At 49.5% G+C, this 23,554-nt stretch overlaps 2 protein-coding genes across 2 annotated transcripts in view; one reads left to right on the top strand and one right to left on the bottom strand.

Moving 5' to 3' along the window:
• The first annotated feature begins 2,216 nt into the window (after window positions 1–2,216).
• Window positions 2,217–4,043, top strand: FZD5 (frizzled class receptor 5). The gene has a single exon (XM_063342086.1). The coding sequence runs from the start codon at window positions 2,313–2,315 to the stop codon at window positions 4,041–4,043; it is 1,731 nt and encodes a 576-aa protein (XP_063198156.1). The 5' UTR covers window positions 2,217–2,312.
• Window positions 4,044–10,202: 6,159 nt separating this feature from the next.
• CCNYL1 (cyclin Y like 1) overlaps window positions 10,203–23,554 on the bottom strand; it is a 35,087-nt gene continuing 21,735 nt past the window's right edge. Inside the window, exons 7-10 of the mRNA XM_063341093.1 lie at window positions 21,692–21,811; window positions 19,469–19,635; window positions 14,778–14,940; window positions 10,203–11,973 (exon numbers count right to left, since the gene is read on the bottom strand). Coding sequence (XP_063197163.1) covers window positions 11,857–11,973; window positions 14,778–14,940; window positions 19,469–19,635; window positions 21,692–21,811 — 567 coding nt within the window. The 3' untranslated portion in view covers window positions 10,203–11,856. The remainder of the gene's footprint in view (window positions 11,974–14,777; window positions 14,941–19,468; window positions 19,636–21,691; window positions 21,812–23,554) is intronic.

Raw genomic sequence — 23,554 nt, 5'->3', positions numbered from 1 at the left:
AGGCTACAAGAGTTGATAGATTAACTGCAACGAAGAGCTGCCCCATTTTCCCCTTCTTATCTTCTCCCTTCCCTCCTAAGGTACCTGTTCCCCATTGCATGTTGAATCAAACCAAGATACTGCCCAAGGGAGCGCTTATAAAAATTAAAAATACCAGCAAAAAAAAAAAAAAAAAAAGAGAATGTCAGCTTTTGTGGAGCTTCATCAGCATTTTCTAATTGTACAGCAATGATGATAATAAAAAGGCTGCCCTCTGCTCTCAGCTATAATTTGGATAATCAACTGAAAGCTGTAATGAAACTGTCTGTGATTGCTTTCTGCTGAGCTGCTAGTTCACAGAAACTCATTGTTGGGGAGAATTAAAAGTTATGACTCCTGCTACAGGGGTATGCCACTGTGTTCCAAAGGAACACGTGACTTGTAATTCTCTTCCATATAGCTTTATTACAGGCAAAACTTCCAGCATAAAGCAAAGAGGCATAGGGATGTCAGCTTTTTTTTTGGTTTTTTTTTGCCTTTTTTTAAAAAAAGTTGTTAAGCTTTGATAAGCACTTGGTAAGGTTGACAGTGCCAAATGACACGCACGCCTAGGCTGGGTGGGCTTGTAGACACAGAGGATTTCGGGGGTGGCAATGAGGGTCTCTGGTCTTGAAACCCCCGAGGACTTTGGCGTGTGGTTGCAGCGGTCACCGTGCCGCATAAGAGCCAGTGGCCAGGGAGCGATGGGCAAGCCAGATTTTACCTCTGGGAGGAAGGCAGGAGCCAAGTCATGCTTTGAGTCTTTGCTTTCTGGGCTCTGGGATGCAGTCGGGGATATTTTGGGTGCTGGCGCTCCCCAGCACCAGGCCTGAAGGCGTGCTGTCCCTGCCTGTGCCGTGGGTATGTCCGGACCAGCAGGTCTGGTCCTTGGTGGGGGTGCTTTGGTCCAAACCGCCCTTCCATCCGCATCCACCGAGGAGGAGTGAGGAGCCCCTTCCTGTGCAAGGGCTCGGGAGCAGCCTTCCTCCTTGGCCAGCGCAAGGGCGCTGCCATAGCGGGTGCAGCCTGGCACCCCCAAATCTGGCTTCTGAAGCCGGTCTGTTCCCCCGCGTGGCCTGGATGTGCCGTGGGCTTCAGGAGCCGCGGAAGCCGCTGCAAACCGGGCGGGTAGTTCGGGTGTTTGCTAGTGCACGGATTCAAATTCCGGATGTCAGCCAGCTGAGCGCGGCCACCGCCGGAGCCCCGTTTCCCAGAGCGCCGGGCAGGGACGCTCGGCCCCGGGCAGGGTCTCCCGAAGGCGCCGGCACGGTTCCGGGGCCTGCCGCCCGCCGGGGAGGCGGACAGCGGCTCCTCAAGCGCCTCCGGGGGCTGGGCGGGCGGCGGAGCGGCGAGCCGGCCGGCGGCCCGGTGCCGGGAACGCGGTAGCGCCGCTGCCCGCACCCCTCCGGCGGGGCCGGTTTCCCTTCCCCGCCGAGGCGCGGCTTCCCCGGGGGCGGGAGCGCTGCCCCGCCGGGCGGCAGGAGGTGCCGCCGTGACCCTCGTACCCGGGCTGTGGTACGATCGCCGGCAAAGGCGGGCAGGACCCCCCGCACGCCTCCTCCCCCCGGGTTTCCCCCCCCCGCCCCATCCCGTTACGGCGGAGCGAGGCCCCGGCCCCTTCCCGCGGAGAGGGGCTGAAGGGCTCGCGGAGGAGGGGGCGAAGCGGCAGCGGCACCGCAGACGCCGTCTGCCTCCTCCTCCTCCTCCGGCCGCTGCCCCCCGCCGTCCCGCTCGGCCCTGCTCGCCGGCGAGGGCAAGCCGGCACGGGGCGGCCTCGCCGGTTCGGGCGGGGGGTTCCGGGAGGGCCCCGGTGGGTGAGACGGGAGGGAGGTGGGATCCCCGCGGCAGCCCAGGGGCCGGGGGCGGTGAGCGGTGAGGCGGCACCGCCGCCTCTTCCCGGGCCGGGTCCGCCGCGGGTGTCCGAGCGCCGGCGGGGGGGTCCGCCCCACACAGCCGGGGCCAGTCGGTGGGGGGGAGGGCCGGGGGCAGCGCAGCGTCCCGGCGGGGCGCCTCGGGGGGACTCGGTGCCCGGGGCGGGGGCGGCCGGTGGGAGCCCCGGCGGGGGCGTGGCGGGGGGGGGCGTTCCCGGGGCGTTCCCGGGGCGGGCGCGGGGCGGGGCGCGGGCGCGGCGCGGCGCGGGGGCGCCCGCCCGCCCCAGAGCGCAGGTGGCGGCGGCGGCGGCAGCGGCGGCCGCGGCGGGTCCCGCTCCCGGCCCGGCGGCGGCGGCGGCGGCGGCGGCGGCGGCAGGTGGCCGGTGGCCGGGGCATGCGGCGGCGGTAGGACGCGCGGCGGCGATGGGCGGCCGGGGGCTGCCGGTGCCGCTGGTGCTGGGGCTGCCGCTGCTGCTGGGGCTGCCGGCGGCGGGGCGCGCCGCCTCCAAGGCGCTGGTGTGCCAGGAGATCACGGTGCCGATGTGCAAGGGCATCGGCTACAACCTCACCTACATGCCCAACCAGTTCAACCACGACACGCAGGACGAGGCCGGGCTGGAGGTGCACCAGTTCTGGCCGCTGGTGGAGATCCAGTGCTCCCCGGACCTGCGCTTCTTCCTCTGCAGCATGTACACCCCCATCTGCCTGCCCGACTACACCAAGCCGCTGCCCCCCTGCCGCTCCGTCTGCGAGCGGGCCAAGGCCGGCTGCTCGCCCATCATGCAGCAGTATGGCTTCGCCTGGCCCGAGAGGATGAGCTGCAACAGCCTGCCGGTGCTGGGGGACACCGAGATGCTCTGCATGGGATACAACCACACGGAAGCCACCACCCTGCCGCCTTTCTTCGGGAAGCCCACGCGCCCGGCCAAGGATGCGGCCAAAAACCTGACGCCGCTCGGCGGGCAGCGCCCCTCGGGGCCGGACTGCGGCCGGACTTGCAAGTGCAAAGCGCCCCTGATCCCCATCTCCAAGGAGTCCCATCCGCTGTACAACCGCATCAGGACTGGGCAAGTACCCAACTGCGCCATCCCCTGCTACCAGCCCTACTTCACCCAGGATGAGAAGACCTTCGCCACCTTCTGGATCGGCCTCTGGTCCATCCTCTGCTTCCTCTCCACCTCCACCACCGTGGCCACCTTCCTCATCGACATGGAACGCTTCAAGTACCCCGAGCGCCCCATCATCTTCCTCTCGGCTTGCTACCTCTTCGTCTCCATGGGCTACATCGTGCGGCTGGTGGCAGGGCATGCCAACGTGGCTTGCAACCCGGAGTACCACCACATCCACTACGAGACCACGGGTCCTGCCCTCTGCACCGTGGTTTTCCTTCTCCTCTACTTCTTCGGCATGGCCAGCTCTATCTGGTGGGTCATCCTGTCCCTCACCTGGTTCCTGGCAGCTGGCATGAAGTGGGGCAATGAGGCCATCGCTAGCTATGCGCAGTACTTCCACCTGGCTGCCTGGCTTATCCCCAGTGCCAAATCTATCGCTGTACTGGCACTCAGCTCTGTGGACGGTGACCCAGTGGCCGGAGTTTGCTATGTGGGCAACCAGAGCCTGGAGAACCTGCGGGGCTTTGTGCTGGCACCACTGGTGGTTTATCTCTTCACCGGCAGCCTCTTCCTGCTGGCTGGCTTCGTCTCGCTCTTTCGCATCCGCAGCGTGATCAAGCAGGGTGGCACCAAGACTGACAAGCTGGAGAAGCTGATGATCCGCATCGGCATCTTCACTGTGCTCTACACCGTGCCCGCCACCATCGTCATTGCCTGCTACATCTATGAGCAGCACAACCGGGAGGCATGGGAGCGGGCACAGAACTGCTCCTGCCCGGGGGACCCCCACCGCCCCAAGCCTGACTACGCCGTCTTCATGCTCAAGTACTTCATGTGCCTTGTGGTGGGCATCACCTCCGGCGTCTGGATCTGGTCTGGCAAGACGCTCGAGTCCTGGCGGCGCTTCACAGCCCGCTGCTGCCAGGCCAGGAAGCCGGCGGGCGCCTCCGTGTACGGTGAGGCCAGCCCGGCGCTGGCGGGCAGGACGGTGCTGCCCAGCATGGCCTCCTACCACAAGCAGGTCCCGCTGTCCCACGTGTGACCGGAGGGAGCCTCGGTGACCCCAGCTGCAGGGAGGAGAGGGTTGCAAAGACCCCGGGCCACAGAAGGGGGGGTGGCAGCTGGGCCGCCCCCGGCATCCTCAGCCTCACCGTGGCGGTGCTGCCTGGGACCGAGCGCGTGCGCCTGCGGGGCACGGAGCAGCCGCAGCCCCAGGCAGGGCAGGGAGAGGTGCTGCCAGTGATGTGGGGGCAGAGGGACAGGGAGGTCTGGAGCCTGGCAGGGCCACATATACCTCATTTGGGGTCCCACGCCCTGTTTGGGGTCCTGGGGTGCTGCTGGCTGCCAGCTGGTCAGGTGGCAGGTAGCCCTTGATCACTGATTTGTGTCCCAAAACGAGCCCCAGGGCAGGTCTTGCTGGTGCCGGGGTGCAGGGGGGAGCTGCAGCAGGCAGGGTGGGCGGTGGTCCCCGACCCCGGGCGATGCGCAGGCACCAGCACCGAGCTGCTTGCCAGAGCCCAGAGGGGGCCGGGGAGAGCTGGCAGTGGGGGCTGCCTCCCTGCCGTGCTGTGTCTGGGCCCCCCGTGTGGATCGGGACAGTGTCCCCAGGGCCCCCACAGCCCCTGGGCACAGCTGTGTGTTGCAGAGGAGAGAGCTGGGGGTTCCCGGGGGGGACGCTGCCGCTGGCCCCGCTCGAGCAGCAGCACGCTGAGCGGCGGGAGGGAGCCACGCGGGCCGGGGGCTTCGTGGGTGATGGCGGTGCAGGAGGAGGGGGCTGCGGAGAGGAACTGCCACCCAGCCCTCGAGGCGGGCAGGGACAGGGTCCCAGCTGTCTGCAGCGCAGGTGGGGACCCGGCAACACCAGAGGTCCTTTCTCCACTGGGCAAACGTGTGCTGGCTCTTCCTGGGCAGGGGGCTCGGGGCTGGGCAGGGGCTGGTGCCAGTGGGGCTCAGCTGTGCGGCACCCACTCCCGGGTTTGATCCGCCGCCCTGTGGTGGGCAGCCAGCTCCGGCAACTCGCCCTGGCTAGCCGAGGGGTTGCATGGGTGATGAGGCTGCCATCCCAGCACCGGCTTCGCCCGGGGCCCCTCTGGCTCTGGCAGTGAGAGCAGCCTCCCCCTGCACTGCCGTGTGCTCCGGGAAGGGCCGATGCTGTGGCGTGTGGGTTACCGGGGATGAGGCTGGCGTCCCTGCCGGCTGTGGCACAACCAGCCCTAAAAGGGTGGTCGTGCTTCTGCAGCAGTGGGTGGTGTGTGCGTGGGGGTGTGTGGGTTCCAAGCCAGGCGGCAGGCTGTCTCTCCTGGGGAGCAGCTGGGGTTTCCAGCCAGCTTCAACACTTCTTGCTGCTTCTTTTCAAAGCTGCACCTGTGTTAGAGACAGCGCCGGGTTCTTCGAGAGGGAGCAGTTAATGTAGGAAAACAGCAGAGCACTCGCTCTCTCTTTGCTCCAGCTTCCCCAGCCCAGGTCAGGCAGCAGCAGAGCACTGACAGAGCCGGTGCCTGCTTTAGGCGGTGGTGACAGCTGGGTTTGAATGAGTAGCGTGACGGCGGGGGGACCTGTTGTCAACTTCATGGAAGGCAGCCGGGGCGAGGGGATCTGGCTGTGGCATGGGATGGGGCACAGCTGGCGAGGGGTGGCTGCCTCTGGCTTCAGCCTGTTTGTGAAAGCACCTGATTTTTAATTTTTTTTTTCCTTGCCCTAAGTGGTGATCACGTATGTAACCACCCAGCCGTTACTCGAGTCCTTTTTGCCTTCCTTCAAGCGTGGCACCGTGACCCGGCTGCTCCAGCACCGGAGAACAACTGCTGGCTTTGCTCCCGTGGGACTGCGGGGATCCGGGGTTGTTCTCAACACCCTTGGACCACTTCAGTCAAGAAGGTTTCCACCTCATTTTAAAACCAAAGCCTGGGACGTGAAGGGGGGGACACGCTCGAGTGGCACATTTACTGATAAAGGCACTGCCAAGGCACAGCGTGAGTGTCTCCCGGTGTTCTGGCCAGAGGAGCCGGCGGTGCCGGGCCGGGGGGGCTCGGGGAAGGCTCAGCCGCACATATCAGCACTCTTGCGACAGCGGGCTCGCTCCCTCCGGCGTGTTGCAGTACTTCATCGTGGACAGAATTGCACCACGTTGTGTTACAAACTGTAAATAGTTGTATTATAGCCTGCTTGTACGCACGGAAGCCGTAGTGACCTTTGATACGGGTTTGGGGCAGGTGTGTTCTCAGCAGCAAGGCAGGTCGGGCGCAGAGACGCTGTGGGTAGTCTCCTGGTGTAATCCAGGGCATTAAATGACTCCAACCTGCTCCAGTCCTCGCCTCGCTGGACTCCTCTCTTTCCATAGTGCCTTTTGTAGATACAGCTAAACACACATCATGCAATACAATGAACAAAACCATGTCAAAGGTGGTGTTTTGTTGTTTTTGTTTTTTTTTTTTCAAAGCGCAACTGACTGTGTAAAGAAAAAAAAAAAAACCAACCAAGATTAGCAACAAACCGTTGCCTATTGAAAAATGCAAGAGCGTTTTCAGCTTTGATCTAACGGTAGGTTAATACAATCAACTTGTGTCTGAGCCTGGCTTCTCGGCAACAAGTGGCCGGCGGGGGAAAGGAGCTGTTGCCGTGTGCCCCGTGTGCTGTAGCCAATTTACATGATGGGGGTCTTTTTGCCTCTTCCGTTACTGATGCTGTTAAACATTGTTTAAATAACTGTGCTATATTTTGTGAAAGAGCCGAAGAAATTTTATTCAGAGAGAAGTATTGAAATTAGTTATTTATGAGGACCAACAACAACAACAAAAAAGTGTGTGTTGTTTTCTTTGATTCTGATGATAGAATATTAAATACCATAACAACTTAACTGGGGGGGGGGACGGGGAGGCATGTGCTGGAGGGCTGTGCCGGGCTCTTATCACTAGGGATCGTGGGGGTCTGGTGAGGCAATTACACAGGAATAGCATGTCCCATGTGCCTGAACCCCACGCAGCGCTGCCCTGGGCAGGTGGGGTGTCACGCACCCATGCCCTCGCCGCGAGCGTGTCCTGGGCCACCATGGTGTCCCAGCCCGGCTGCAGCAGCCCCGGGCTCTGTGCTGAACCGGGTTTAACCCTGAGGGGCTGCCGCCCCGGCTGGCTGGTGGCCGTGACCTCGCCGACAGCGTGTTTCCTTGCCAGGCCAAGGTCGCGCCTGGCTGGCAGAGGAGGGTTAACTATCAACTTTTATTGGCGTTCTGCAGTTTGTACAGTGTTGGTCCCTCGCCCTACGCTGAGCTCTGGCCCTGAAGAGGTGCCCTTTGATATTTGTCAGGCCAAGCAGCTGACGGCTCTGCACCCAGCGGGTGCCGCACGCCCATTTGAGTGTCCGTGTTGCCATCTGCTGTGCGCTTGCTGGCGTCGGGAGGAGCGTTCAGCAAGGACACCAAGGGGTTAAGGCCGGCTCCCTGGTGACTAATGGTGCAGGACTCTGCTATCTAGTTAGGTGTGTAGGCACACACCAGGTCCCACTAGATAGGATCTCTTACCTGGAAGCAGCATTCCAGCACCCAGTGATAAACCCCACAGCCGCAGAGCCTGACTCACCCTGTTCCTCAGCGATCTGCACCACCCCCCCACCCACCATCCCCCCCCCGCTCAAGTACAGGCAAAACACGCTCAGGGGCAACTGTTTTGGGGTGTGGAGGGGACACGCACCATCTCAGCACAAGGTTCTTACCGCAGCCCTGCGGACACTTGCCACCTGCCTCTGGAAGTTTCTCCAGCCCCTCACTGGCAGCCTTGTTGTCATCCTCACCCGCCAGGAAGCCGCCGTGTCCTCCGCTCCTCAGTAAATAGGAGTTTGGTAGAGCTGCCACCCACCGCCTACCTGGAGCCGCTGTTCCGGGGCAAGGGAAGGGCCATTACTGCAGGCAGCCCTTTGCGAATCACCCGCAGGACCCTGTTCCTGTGAGCACACGCATGGTCACGCACAGCCCAGCCTAACGCTTGCGCTGCCGTGTCACTCCCATGCTCTCCGTGTCCCATTTGGTCAACTGAGGCCACCCTCGAGGCAGTCGCTGGCATCCTTGGGCGTTGGAACAGCGCACAATTTCAGGCTGGGTGGCATGGGGAATGACAGCGTCTGACAGCGCGGGAACCATGTGGCTTCTCAAATAGGTTTTAATATCACAAAGCAGAAGCCAAAATGGTTGTTCCACCTAAAATAATGCCTTGTCCACAAAGGCAGCCTGAGACTTTTCTAATCCTATGGCAAACAACCCCATGTTCAGCCAGTTCAATGCTCTGTCCCTGGCCAGTCAGCTGGGGGGGGTGGCATTCATAAGCGCACTACAGTCACTCTGGCAGCACCCTGTAATTCACTGTATATCGTCAAACAACTTTTTGGTGCAAGTGCAGTTTTCCCAGATAGCGTTATGGACCATCAGTCCTGTGTAATGTCACTGCCCTGTTGTGCTGTGGAAACGCCAGCGCAGGATGGGGTCAGCAGCCCGCCCGTGCTGAGCTCTGAACACAGCGGCTCTCCCTGCCCCATGCAAGCTCTTGCCTCAATTGCTCTTCTGTCCTCCTCTTCTGCTTGCTCAGGTTATGCTTGATGCCTATACTCTTATCCAGAAGTGATGGTCTTGACATTTATTCCATCCCTGAAGTGCCTGTCCTCTTAACTGCCAAACCCACACTGAAGTGGTTCTCATAAAATTCCCTTAGAAACAAAATACACAGTCCCCGTACACAAAGGGGAAAGGCTGCTGAAGCCCAAGGGCATCACGTAGCCCGCAAACACATCCGTGACTTCCTGCCCCTGCTGACCGCTAAAACAGGATTCTTGTCGGTGCTCACGCTATTCTTGCTGGGCTGTAACACAGCTATCCTCCCTGCAAACAGCACTGACTGCCAGATGGGGAGCGCTGCCCTGCAACTGAACACAGGCAGAGGTCACCTCAACATAGATTAAATATTATTGAGCTGTTGGGTTAAGAGAAACAAGGTACATTGATCCCATAGATGGCTGCTCTTCCCTGGGAGCAGAGGTAGGTAACCATCTCTGTAATTCCAGTAGTCTGATCTGCTATTTTTCCTTTGCCTTTTTGAGAAAAGTGCTGCCAACATATAAATAATAGTGAAAGTTACAGGGTATCCTCCCTCCCCCAGTTCACCTTCCAGCAGAACCACCCAAATGTAATTCCTTCTGAAACACCACCACTGCTCACCCCTTCAAAAGGGAGCTGTATGGTTTACTTTTTATTGTTTACCTAAGAAACACACTAGCTGTGTTTTCCAGAATCAAAGTCTTTTAGCGGGATCAGAATGTTAAATGGGATTCCTATTTTTCCTCTCTTAAGAAGCTGAGTTGTTGTTGAGCCCTGTTTAGCATCAACTGAACAGATCAAAATCCTATTGACAATGTGCTCTGGGCTACGCTACGGTAAACCTAAAGCCAGTTAGGGTTCGAGGCAAAATTAAGTTTGGAGCAGCAGTCTCCTGCAGGATGTATCACAGGAGCAGCCGTCAGCCCGAGTTGTCATTCACCTGCCATCCAGATCAGCAGGAGGAGCCTCCATCACATTTGGCAAAAAAGGTAAACGACTGCCCCGAGTTTCTGCTGAGCCCCGCACAGCTCAAGGGCTGCACTGGCAGAAGCCATGTGCCAGCCTGCAAAGTGCATCCAGACCCTTCCCACAAAGTTGAAGGCACCTGGCGGTGCTAAGGAAAGAAAAGCTCTTTAGCAATTAGGTCACAAGTCAATCCAGGAGTCGGTCACCTGTAGCTTCCAATTTAATGCTCCTCAAGGGAGGACTTAAAAAACATCAAATCATCTCCAGAGAGACTGGCCCTACCTAAAGGCCGTTTAAGTGCAAAGAAACTGTGAGTGAGTGTTTATTTGAGCAGCCAGAGTCAAATCCTAAATCCAAATGACACGTGGGAATAGCCAGGCAGCTTCGCAAGACTTTACCTCTCCTTCAGCCCAAGCAGGCGGCCAGGGCCCTGCCCCACGCTGCCGACCCAGCGGCTCGCAGTTGCCAGATGACCTCTGCTGCCGGCTCTGCAGACGTTCACAGGTCACTCCGCCAAAATGAAGGGGAAACAGATTAATGCACACCACTGGGTTTTTTCTTTCTTTTTTCATACTTCAGAGAAGCTGCACAGCACCAAATACTTGTGAGGGGGAATGAAATCAGACAGCTGTACAGAACACACAATTCACCTTTAACTTTAATTAAAATAGAGTTTATTAGCTTTTCTTTTAATACAAACATGAGAAAGGAAAACCACCTGAAGATGTAGCGTTATTTTCAAAATTGAATTGTGATCAATACCTGAAGTGCCAAGTTCCATGGATTTGGGAGCCAGGGGCTGGCGTGTTTGCATGCTGCAAAAGGCGACATGCGTCATTTTAACAGCTGAGTGCAGCCAAACTGATGGTTACGCTCAGCCAGCCCCGCTCTCAAAGGCACATGGACTTGCTGCTCAGTGTAAGTTTCTGGGCCTTGGCTGGAAGAGGAAGTGCACAAAACCCGTGCCATTCGGAGGGAGATCTGCTCCTAGGACAAACCGCCTAGAATCCTATTTGGATCCAAGAAGGGAAGATACTACAAAGACTTGTAACAGGAAGAGCCTAATAATACTTATCCTGTTTAGAGTTCAGTTTCAGAGCCTGAAAGAAAGCTCCATTCCAAAGTCTCAGAAAGAGCAAAACCCAAGCCTCTAGAGCAGTTGCACAAGATAAAATTCACTTGGCAGAAAAAAAAAAAAAAAGAAAAAAAAGGGTTTTATAGAAAGCTTTTTGATAATTCTCAGTTGAACACAATATTTTTCAATCTACCTTGCTAGGTAGTCCAGGATTCTCAAACTCATTACTGTCTCATTATGAATGTAAATCCCTCCCAGGAAACAAAATCCCAAGGAGGGCCAGATGGATGCACAATATCAGCTTTAGGAACTCCACTGTATATAGCACAAGAGATCTGCAGTAGAACTCGGAGAAGCAGTGCTGCACACACGCCATTCACCACTGGATTGCTACACTGTTTGGGATGGTGATGATGTTTCCAGACCAACTTTCTCATTCAATGCCTCAGAAAAATATACAGATTGCGTCTCTTCCAGAGCAATATAAGTATTAGAAAATGAGAGAAGCACCATAATTCACAAGAAATGCAGCATGGACCCTATACATTTTAACAACACATAAAACCATATCTCTGCCCCCAGTCAAAACATTCAAAGTCTTTTGACAATCTCTACTGGAGTGAAGTTGTGGGTGCAGAGCTGGAATTCCTTCCTGCTGGGCAGCTTCTTGCTTATGAACAGATCACCAATAATAGCAGCTTTTAGTAGCCAAACCAGGGAAAAGCTGTCAACACGTGTCTATGCTACTGTTTTCAGCTCCAGAGTGGCTTTATACTTTAAGAGTCCCATGTTTTGTTTTGTTTTTGTTAACACTGCATCGACCTGAAATACAAATGCAGTGAGACTCTGGATGACAGGGGAGAGGAGGGAAGAACATTGTAACTATAGTCATGTGGTTAGTGTTTAAATTCTAAAATTTAAAACTACTTATTATTAAAAACCTCAAGAGTTCACAGCTATAGGCCTACATAGTAAGCAAACATCTGTGGGGGAGAGAAGGAGAGAAGTTTGTTTTTGCACCTCTGGATACATTAGAAGGAGGAGAGAGTTGATTTGACAAAGGTCTTGTCTTTTGCACCAAGTATGCTCCTCAAGCTCTGGGCTCTCTTGGCTAGTTTACCCTCCACTCCTCCTCTTGCTGGAAGACACCATCACCGCTGGCTTGTGTGCATGGAGTGGTGGTATTCCTCCCATTCATACAGATGCTGGTTCATGGTGCTGCACCTTTCTCTCTCCTCAGGAGAGGATGGCATTAGAACGGCGGATACCAACTAAGTTATCAGCACTGAAAGATCGTCTCATAGCAGCTTTTGACAAGTCTTTGTATTTGTCTTCACACAGCCGGGAGATAGCCTGGATACCATGTTCAGAAACAAAATGAGAAGTACACATTAGAAAAGTTTGAACATTTCAAGGAAGCTTTTACAAGCGTAATATCAACAGAGCAGGCACTCCGTAGCAGTGACGCTATGAGCTTTTTTACCTAGAACAACAGTAAATAAAAACTACTTTGGAGGGAAAATATTAAAGGCGTCTGTCCTCATGCTAACAAGAGCCCTATCCATCAGAAAGGCATAAAGGCGGCAAGTGGTTTCCATATCCAAGTATCTTCATTCTTTTACCAGTCTTACTATCTATTGGAAAACTTGGATCCATTTCAGACTTAAGAGTTTGTGGAAGTTATGTTCAAAATTGCACCCAGTAGCTAGGTCTGGAGCACACAGCAGCACAAAATCTATTAACAGTACAAAAATGCACACAGTCGTTTCTATGAGAAAAGGCTCAAACTGAAAAGGTCTCTGCTCAGTGCAAGTGAGCCTAGGAAATTAAGTTCTACTAGGACATCCATTTTGCCTTTACCTTCTTTACACCCTCTCCCCCAACATGCTCCTTCTGGGATCGTTCACACGATCAGGTTCCTGACAAGGTCTGAGAAGGGAGGGCAGCCCACTGCTCCATGGCATGGCAATAGCCATGGCACTTTAATAGAGCTATTAAATATCAGCACATGTGGACAAACAGTATTTAACCGCTTTTCCACCCATTTATTGGCTTGTGTCTGCTCTGCTTATCTAGCTAGTCAAACAGCCTTTATTCTGGTGCAACTGTTCTAGTAATAAGCCTAATTATTTAAATCCTAATAACACATGATTGTCCAGAAAACTCTGTGTTTCCTCCCCTTGCAAAGCCTGTTTCTGATTGGAGCCTTCAGGCATTATCAATGCAAATAAATAGGGATACCGGTAATAAAAGGCTGAATTTCAGTCCTGAATATTCACTTCCATTAATAATTTACCACCTATCACCAGATGATCTTTCAGAGTCCTGCGATCAGCCACAAGCCTACACCTTCCCTTTAAGGCAGCACCCATTCAGCACAGCCCAGCATTCTGGAAGTTCAAAAGGTGAAAGGCACTCTGAGCATGAATAAACTTCTAAGTGTATTTTAAAATAATTATTTACATTTATTCCTGCTGACCTTCTGGAGGCATACATTTGGCTCGAGAGTGGCATTCTTTGAGACACTGGCTGCATGAGCTCCCGCTGCAAGACCAGACAGACTCTCCATCCTGTTTTAATGCTAGCACATCAATCATAAAGCAACCTGTGTTGACATATTTACCCCCAGTCACCCATATGGTGTAAATCAGTTTTCAGTCCCTGCAATACTAATTCACTGCTCCACGCAGGCTCCTACCAACTGCTTGTGTGCTTCTAACCAAAAGGTAGAATTAAAAATTTTAGCAAATGGTTTAAATATTTATCACATTTTAGAATTAAAAATCAAAGTGTCCTATATACATGCATTAGTAAATGCATTATAGCAAATCACATACTGTACTGAAAATCACTCTGGTTTTAAATACCAAGCCCCCAAATGCTAGCAAAGAAGAAACAAAACAGGCTCACAATCTGTAAATCATCCACTTATGCCTGGGCACTGAGCGGTTCAGTAAACAATTTCATGTGGAATATGAACTGCCCTACAACCACATTTACAACTAGTGACAGTGTTAGCTTAAAGCGCGAGTAAAAAGGGTGAGACAAAGCAGAAGAGCTGCATTGCTTAACTTTACATAGAGGGATTCATCAGCATATCATACCTATCATTCCAAAGGACCAGGAGGGATCACACTTATTGCCAAAGTTCAGCCACTTCTGGCACTTGGCAGAATTATTGGGGGTGGACAATAGAACAATATAAGCCAAGAATACCATAGCACACCCCTCTTTGAAAGGGCCTATGGTATCAGTGCACACAGGGCCTGCAGTAATGCCTTTGTTATAAGGTACACAAAACAACATGCAGAGTCATCAATTAAATCTGGACAGATGAAAGAACAAGAAATTTTGCCTGGGAACCCAGGTAATTCAGATATTTTCAAAATGTCTTACATATCTCCGCCAATTAGGGAGACTGACTCTGCAAAAGTTCCAAGTTTTTTTAAAATGAGCCTTCGTACCAAAGAAGGCTGCGGGGACTCACAGAGGGGCAGCCTTTCCCATCGAGGAGGAAGGGCCAGTAATCTGTATTTACACTCCTCTGGACATTCTGAAGGACTCCGAAGAAGCAGCTATTCCAAAATTTTATCTTAAAGAATAATTTCTTTGGAAAGGTGAGGTTCTAAGAGTTGTGAAAAGAAACATATTATTTCTCCAGCTGTCCCCAGACAAATGGTTTATTAAACCATGAGAGCAGTAAGAGCGCTCCCTCTAAATCTAAAAGCAGCTGTGCAGTGGGATGCAGTGGGAAACCTTCAGCTGGTAGTATTTAGAAAGGTCTGAGTGTGACTGTCTCTAGGTGCTTGGAATACAGACTGTGACCAGGGAAGGACAGACAATCCATTACATATGACAGTAATCCTTTCAACCTTAAGCAGCCTAGCTGAGCTACGGTTCCCAAAATAACATCCATTTTATTTGGCAATCTGCTAGACTTCCGTAATCTCTGTCCCTTCCTTTCCTCAGAATACTAGCTTAGCCTAGGCATGGTTTTAGAAGCTCTAACTGTAGTTATAAAGGGGTTAAATTAGCCTGTAATACACTGATCTAAAAGCTTTTTAGTTTTTCTAACTGCCACTTAACATGATTAGCAACAGATGCTCTTACTACACATACAGACAGAGTCCCCTGCTCAGCCAATCTCAGACCATTACCTCCAGTTTCTGTGCTCTCTCTTTACTGAGAGGCTCCAGCAGAAAGCTCAGGTTATTGTCATCTGCTAGGGAGCGAAGATCGAAGTAGTATTTGGCGTAAACACTGGCAGGAACATTGATATTAAACTGCAGTAGCTCCAAGAAGTGCCTTTCCATCTCGTTCCTAGGAGGCGTAAGGGAAAGAAGACAAAAGAAAAAGAGATTGTTTTAGCTGGCTGAAAACACCGAAGAGACCTCAAGCTTGTTTTTAAAACCAGCAACTTTGAAATAGTCATCGAGAGCTCTGCATTATTAGTTTGGAGAGACAGGCCATTCACTAGTGCTCAAAACAAGGTGCAGCTTTTGAGTCCTGGCACCTCCGGCTCAGAGAGAAAGGTAGTGCCCTGTCGTGCTCTCGCTCGGCTGACCGGGGAGGTTCATTCTTCGGAGTTCCATTAGTGCAGCTGTACAATTCATGCGCCATTCTCACTCTCGTACGGCCCCACACTATAGTGATCAGATGAAAGGAATGATGTATGCTGTTTATTAGCTCTGAAGAACTTGCAGACATTTTCACCAGGCTGATAACAGGAAGGGGGTTTATTGAAGTAGAGGCGGACTAACAAAAGGAGTAGGCAGATCACCACGGCAACAAATGGATCTATGAAGAGCTGCTGCTATTATCTCACAGAAAAAAGCCTCTTGAAGCAACATGGATTCATCTCCAATAAATAAATAAATAAGCAGCATTAGGTGGGAGAAGGAATTTTCTCCTCAATAGCATTAGGCAGGATAACAAAGTACTATGTCAAAGGGCACTGTCCAGTTTTTACTCACTCGTCTATTTTCACTGGGCAGAATATCTGGAGGAAAGTGGGGAGAGTGCCATGACATGAAAAAGGCTGCTTCAGCTACTGTACCATGGTCAGCTAAGAGATGTTCTATGGATGAAAAACTATGTTTTACAAATTAACCTAAAAGAAACTGGTGGCACCCAAACCAAGCAATTCAGTTCAACCCTAACTCCACGACTGTTCCTACTGGTAGCAGACCTGTCTCAACAGAATATAGCAGCTGTATAGGCCAATTGTGAATACACCAGAAGATAAGTTGCACAAATTCAGTGCCAAGCCTGTTCTTGCTTTTTTTGAGCTTTTAAAATGGATGTTTTACCTATCAGAGGGAGGGAAATAAATCAAAGAATCATCCAGGTTGTGTCCTGTATTGGATGGCGGGTCCCAATATGAATAGCAGCTTTGTGCTTGTTTCTAGCATAGTGGACTTGAGTATCATTGAACCTAGTGCCAAAATTAATTTCCTGTTCATATGGTCATAAGCCTATAGAAATGTAAATCAGATAATGTTTTGATGATCAGCTGATCAGAGCTTGATTTACCCTGTGAATAAATGCTCTTCACTGCCCCTTTTGTACTCACTACGCTAATACATTTTAATTGTGTAAAAATACAATTCTTCATTGGATTAACAAGTCTATTAACAGTGGTTTAAAACCTGGGAAAGGATAATGCCCATGTGTTTTCTGTGCCTTATTTACAAATATATGTAGCCAAAAGAATGAACAGCATGTGTCCCTTTACAAGCAATCATAGCAAGATTAGCAGCTGCACAGTTAATTTTTCAGTGATTATAGATTCACTCTCATCAAAGCAAGCAAGTTTTGACAAAGGATGACTTCCAAATGTCAATAATAGTTTCCTTTGCCTTTTTTTCCCCCCATTAGAAATAAGTAAAACAAAACACCCCCCAAAATCCCCAAGAAAACCCCTTTTCAGTAAAAAACCCACCCTGCCTTGGTTAAATAGGAACAGGCTTGCAATAGAAAAAATAAGATGAACACTTAACCTACGTTGAATAGGAAGAGGCTAAGGCAAATGAACTCATCTGCCAGTCGCGAGGCCTGGATCGTGTATCCTTTAACCCACTAGCAGTTTCTGCAAGGGCCACACAGCTCACACTGCTGCTGTATGTTGAGTGTTGTGGGGTGAGGCTGCCAAACAAGTGTCTTTAAGCAGTAAGGACAGTGTGTTTGGTGGGGATGAGGTGCACCTAAGCTGCCTTTAGAAGAGGTGCCTAGCTTGTACACATATGCACACACACCGATTTGTAAATTGGGTGAACTAAACCAGATATAAACCCTTTTGCCCCGTTCCAGAGTGGTGTAACTCCCATGCTTGGCTTGCAGTGGCTCAACAAGAGTATCCGTCAGGTTAGTGAGATCATTCTAGATACAGAGTGCCAAGAGGAAAATTCACGGAAAATTCACAGAAAGTTCACAAACAAAACTTGCCGCCAGGCCTTGCAGACAGGCCTTTACTGCACAGGAATGGCCCACCGTGGGAGCAATACCTGGTAAAGTCCTGCCAAGCAATCTTTACCTGGGGAGCTGCTGGGTTTTTTTGGATGGATTTTTTGGCAGCATCACCAGCCATCTCCAACGTTACAATGCAACCACGCCTGAAATCCTTTGCCAATTGTTTTCTCTCAGCAACACTTGTGTTCAGAATGCCTAATACTCACCATCAAGTGACCAGTTAAAAAAAAAATTGGAACTACTAAAGCTGACAATTAACTATAGCACCAACTATTAATTGAAAGTAGACTTATAAACTTTAAAATTCAGTTTTGCTGAGTTTTTTAAGCAGTTTTCTAAGGTCCTGATTAGGGTGATATTATCCAACCGAGGAGCAGTGAAGACCCTGCCAAGGGGCTTCACATCCCTGTGTGGGGCATGGGATGGACACCCCTGGGCCACTGTCTGAAAGGGGTTGTACAGTTTCTGCCCATACCTAAATTCAAAGGTCTAAGTCATTTCAAATGAGATGGGATTCCAAAAATCCCATCTTCAAATTGGAGGGGAAAAAAAAAAAAGAAGCCTAAATTCAGTCTATTTTCCTTACCACCATCACTGCTTTGAAAATGTAAGTACTGACAATTTCAGGAGTCCCAGCATCGGCAATAGAGAATAAACATCCTGCTTGTTACAGATATTTTCAGTGCTATCAATTTGATTTGTCCCAAATAGGGCTAGAAGAAGAGACATCAAAAAGAGCAAGATGTATCCTCCAGCACTCCTAGCATCGCTGACCCCACTTCAGCCATCTCAGAGTTATTTGCAGCAGCACTTCAAGTATGTTCCTCAGATAGATGAGCACTCTGAGCCAGGTTGAGTGAAGATGTACATTGTATAAAATCACTAATTATGCCTTTCTGAAAGCAGGGCTGGCACAGCCCTGCATTTGGAGACAAAGAACTCCCAGGCAAGGGGCATGTATAAAACAAGGTACTATGTTTGCTGTTGCTGTTTGCGAGGTGAAATAACTTGAATAACAAACTGTTTTGGTGCAGATAACTCCCACGTTTTTAGAAATACTGCTCCCCACCTAAAAGGAAGAAAACTGTTATTCCTCCTCCCAAAGAGTCACAGATAAGTAATTACTTACTGTACTTTAAACATTAGCTTTAGGCTGAATCCAGGGAAGAGAGCTTGTGGCAAGAACAGACTCTCTCACACAGGTAGCCTCCCACAGCTGCCTGCACACCTCGACCATCTCAGCCTGCTCCTATGCTAGAACAGACTGTTACTACATAGGCCTGGACACATGCTCAATTACAGCGCAGCAGTGTGATAAAACTCAAAATGCACATAAAACGTGTCATGAAGTTTATTAAGGCCAGAAAGCCTGATATTAAGCTAGCCTTCTAGCACTGTGATAATAAGGGAAATAGGGGAACAAGCTGGCAAACAGAATTAAAACAATAATGCTGGCATCTCAAAGGTCTAAGAGACAGAACTTTGTGATGAGGAATTTAACAGGAAATCTAATGGGCCAAAACACGCTTCTAGCCCATAGTATGAGCCCAGAGGCACAAGGAGGAACATCCTCTGAAACTGCAGAAATTGTAGGGCTTAAAGCTGAGTGCACCAAGAAAAGACAGCAGATTCAAAATTTCTGAAAAACGGAAATCTACACGAGACAAGAATATATACAAGGAACAGCCTTATGTAAACAAGTAGTAGTAAGATTGAGGATTTTCTTCTCAGCACTGTAGGCTAAGAACTAACTAAGAACTCACCCAAAGAGGATGAGCTGTATCAGTAGCTGGACGTAACACATGCAAACATGGATACCAACACACTGACACCTGGCTGCCAGCAGCAGTGGCTAGGAATTCAGATATTGAGATATTTAGTCCTTAGCTGGATACAGGAGCAGACACCTAAGTCACAAGTTATGGCTTACCTTGCAATTTTTCAAATTCTAAAACAGAAAAGGCAAAGAACAAGTTTAGTTAACTTTTTTTTCCCCTTCCCAAAAAGACTTGTGATAAGACTATAAATTAGACATTTTAGAGATACACCAATGCAAAAAAAATCAGTGGAAACAAGCAGCCAGTCCCATGGTTCACGACTGGGGGAAAGACGATAAAGAAAACTACCTTTGAAGCTGCTCACCCAAGTCACTAGAAATATTAATACGGATTTGTCTCAAAGTAGGGTTATCCAAAGTTTCCTAGGTTAAAAAAGGGAATGAGGCCAGACACTAGATATACATCTTGTACGTATATCATAGCACCAGAGACAGACATTTTTTCAATATGATCACAAAAATTGCCATTCGAAAAAAACAAACAAACCCCCAAACCCACCCCAAACCCCCACCACTGCAGACTGGCCAATTGTTGCAACTTACATGTCCTCAACAGTAATGTCCTTCAATATTTGGCAATAATCCACATTCCACACAGCCTGATCATCCCAGACTTTAGAAGCCAGCAGAATAGCTCCTAGGACTATCCTCTTCCAGTTACTAGGGCATATGTCAATCTCTGCATAGGTCAAAAGCCTTTCCAAATAAACCTATAGAAAGAAAAAAAAAAAGAGTTTTATGTGTGTAGTTCAGACCTGGAGCTGAGTTCTGAGCAGCAAGCAGGCCAGTCCAACACAACTATTTTATCCCATTACCATTAAGTGTGTCAAAATAAGTATTAGTGATTACTACTTACACTTTATAATCTAAACTTTCAGGAGTGACAGGTTCCATTTTACTATACCACAAAAACTGGACCACCAAGGTATACAATAAAGTTACTGAAGAATCTGTCCTGAGCAATGAGCAGTGCTGTTTCAGGCAGACACTGCTAGAGTTCCTTCTGTCACCGAGTCACGCAGTCACTGACAGGTTCTCATTAGGGCCTATCTGGGATAGCAAATCACTCAACATCACACTAGCATCTCATCACAGTTAAGGTTCAGCACTTGTAGCTTAACAGGAAGCGCTAAAGCATGCACTGTGATCTCTAGTCATGGGACAAAGATGCATTAATTGTCATCTTTCCACAATGAAAAGCGTTATAGTGCTGTTTCTACTTCACCCTGTAGAGAACAGACTTAACCTACAACGTCATCCTCTGCTTTCGTCTACATCACCAACTGCTTAGTGAAAGATCCCAAGTCCAAAGATAGGTCTTGCCCTTTTACTCATTCCTCCCATGTAACCTCAAATCATCCCAAAGATGTTCAATCAGTCCCTTGCTTAAAAATTTTCTGCTATTTCACTCCTATAATGATCCACGTACTAAGTAATTTGCACTTTCAAATTTGAATCTAGATTGTTTTTAAGGTTCTATTCCCTAAGCTAAGTCCAAGGTCCTAATGAAACCTCAGGTAAAAACAGGAAGCTGTTGTACAGGTCTAAGGGCAGGATCAATCTTTATTACTAGGGTCTCCCCACACTTTCTTCCCATCCTTTGCTTGTAGCCTTCAAGTGGACTGAAGGTGTTCCTATAATAACAGAGCCATCTAGTGGTAAAATCCACTTTAAAAACTACCTCTATTTCTGGTTTTTGTAAATACTTCAGCTAGTTAGATTGTCCGGGGTTAGCTATCATCTTGTCCTGTCAAAATTGCTTGCCACGTTCTTTGGAAAAGCAAAAACCTCAAGCTACTTTCAGAGTTCCAGTAGCCCTAACTATCCGGCCTTTTTAATTACTTATTTCCTTATTAAAGAGAGTCCTTCAAGCTGAGTTTGCCTAACTGCCACATTGTTTTTTTGGTGACAGTTCTCTTCTGTTCTCCTTTCAGACTGTTCTTCAGAAGGAAGCCACAATGAAGACTGAAGTCTAGTACAAAACAAAGCGCGAAGATATTGTCTAATGCAGCAATTACATAGGTTGTGGTTTTTTCCTTTCCCTTCATACACATATATGTATATGCATGCATATATGTGTGTGTATAAATGAAGTCATCAGTATCATCGTCAGTTTTTAATATCCATCTTGCTTTCTGAAATCAAACAACAAACTGTAATGAGATTATTTTCTTACTATTGTTCTAAAGTTCCAAGTACCTGCATGTCACCTGGGGAAAAAAATTGTAGCCTCTTTGGTTTAATAAAAAAAACCTGATAGAAAGGTGGTAGCGATTGAAGGACATAATAATGAGAAAGTTAATCTCCTGGAGTTCCTACAGTATTGATCCTCGACCTCTTAGGTGGTGTTACACTGTTCTCATTAATATGAACTCAAAACTCCCACTTTCCCCTCCACAAAACTGAAATAAAAGATGTCTTTGTGTCTGATCTTATTACACCCCACTGTTTAAGATGTCCCACTGTTCTGCCTTTCTCAAGGTTCTTCATCGAGTTATATATTATGAAACAATGTTTGATTGGACAAGTAATTAAGCATTACATATTCATATATAGAAAAGGTAAGCTCTTTTTTAGTTAACCACTTCAGTGACTACTTAGAAAATCTTCTCTAATGAACTTACTTGTACAGCATCTTCATTATTAACAAGATTTCATGAGATACTGTGATTATTTAAATGTCAGTTCAGCCCAGTTCACTCATTGAGGGGAGGGGAAAAAAAAGTCTTCCAAAAGCTCAAGTTTCAGTAATCAGGCATCTCTTACCAGTGTCACTATTGCACATTCAGCTGTCAGCTGTGCAGCACTGAAAAGTGTTCGAACGAACCGGTAGATGTGCTTGTGATCAGGGTCATGCTTGTAGTAGTCATCTGGAACTTCTTCCCGCTGCAAGAAAGTTCCCTGAATTACTGAAAGATCTGTTTTACTCAATACTGACTTTAAAGAACAGCCACACACATTTGCTGCTTCTCACTGAGTGGAAGTGTATACAACTCTTCCCTGCCACAGAGACACAACAAAATCATATACTGAAAGCAGCAAGCAGCCTTGCAATATTATGAATATTCCAAGCAAAACATAATAGCTTTAGTTGATACCTTTGTTTTGAACACTTTTTTAATCTGTAAGGCTAATGAGAAAGAGCATGAACTACCATCATTATTACAGGTCCTAACTATCATCCATGGAACATTTCAAAGACAGATAAAAGACAGATAAAGACAGATATCTCATTTTAAAGAGATAAAAAAACCAAAAGGTTTCTCCCTGCAAGAAAAATCACAGATATATACACACCAGGGAAGCACTGGCTCTTCAAAAGGCAAAATTAAGAGACTTCACAAGATTCCCCTTCCAGCTGAGGAAGAGCTGAAGAACACGTCAGTAATTCTGTCACAGACAGAACTGGATGGTAACTTACGCTGTATTCGTAGGACTGTTCTTGAGAGATTCCAGAAAGACAACAAAGCTAATGAACAGCTAGATTTGACATGATGCTAAACTATTTCTAAATACAGGGGAGAAGAAAAACTTAGAAATAAACCGACTGTAAAAGCAATCCTAAACCGAGTGTTTGAGTGTTTAGGAATTCCGACCCCGTTTCCCCAGACATTCTGATATTCAGCACTCTTTCTGGAGGGATGAAACTTCAAGAGCACCAACTTTACCCACTGGTTCTACAACACTGATATTGAATAGGTTTCTATCAACAGTCCAAGTTAGACCTATAGTACGGTAAAGATACCAGATGAGGACAGCATAGCTGCTTGACATTAAACAAACAGTCATAAGGTAAGCAAAACAGCAAGCATTTTCATGTGGTTTTGTAGTTTAAAATAGCCAGGTAAGAGCATCAAGTGAAACAAAGAGGTAAGTTAACTTGCAGGCTCTATACGAGTCAGCAGTGTGCCCCGGCGGCCAAGAGGGCAAATGTCATCCTGGGCTGCATCAAACACAGCACAACCAGCCAGTAAAAAATGGTGACTGTCGCGCTGTATTCAGCATTGGTGCAGCCTCACCTTGAACACTGTGTGCAGTTCTGGGGCCCACAATTTAAGAAGGACGTGAAGGTCCTTGAAGGCATCCAGAGAAGGGCAACAAAGCTGGTGAATGGGCTGAAAGGAACATCCTATGAGGAGCGTCTAAGGACTTTGTGCTTGTCTAGTATGGAAAAGAGGAGGCTGAGGGGCAATCTCATTGCTCCCTACAGCTTCAGGGTCCAGTCCTGTTCAATATATTCATCAATGACCTGCATGAAGGGATAGAGCGTACCCTCAGCAAGTTTGCTGATGACATAAAGCTGGGGGTGGTGGCTGACACACCAGAAGGCTGTGCTACCATACAGAGAGACCTAGACAGGCTGGAGAGTTGGGCGGAGAGAAACCTTATGAAATTCAACAAGGGCAAGTGTAGGGTGCTGCACCTGGGGAGGAATAACCCCATGCACCAGTACAGGTTGGGGGCTGACCTGCTGGAGAGCAGCTCAGTGGAAAGAGACCTGGGAGTCCTGGTGGACTACAGGATGACCATGAGCCAGCAATGTGCCCTTGTGGCCCCAATGGCACCCTGGGGTGTATCAAGAAGAGCGTGGCCAGCAGGTCGAGGGAGGTCATCCTCCCCCTCTGCTCT

The sequence above is a fragment of the Chroicocephalus ridibundus genome, chromosome 7 (genome assembly GCF_963924245.1).
Source record: "Chroicocephalus ridibundus chromosome 7, bChrRid1.1, whole genome shotgun sequence".
NCBI lineage: Eukaryota > Metazoa > Chordata > Aves > Charadriiformes > Laridae > Chroicocephalus > Chroicocephalus ridibundus.
This window is presented reverse-complemented; position numbering and strand designations above follow the sequence as displayed.

Bases quoted from the DNA above. Each gene is read 5' to 3' on its own strand.
- FZD5 (XM_063342086.1), top strand. From the start codon at position 2,313: ATGGGCGGCCGGGGGCTGCCGGTGCCGCTGGTGCTGGGGCTGCCGCTG.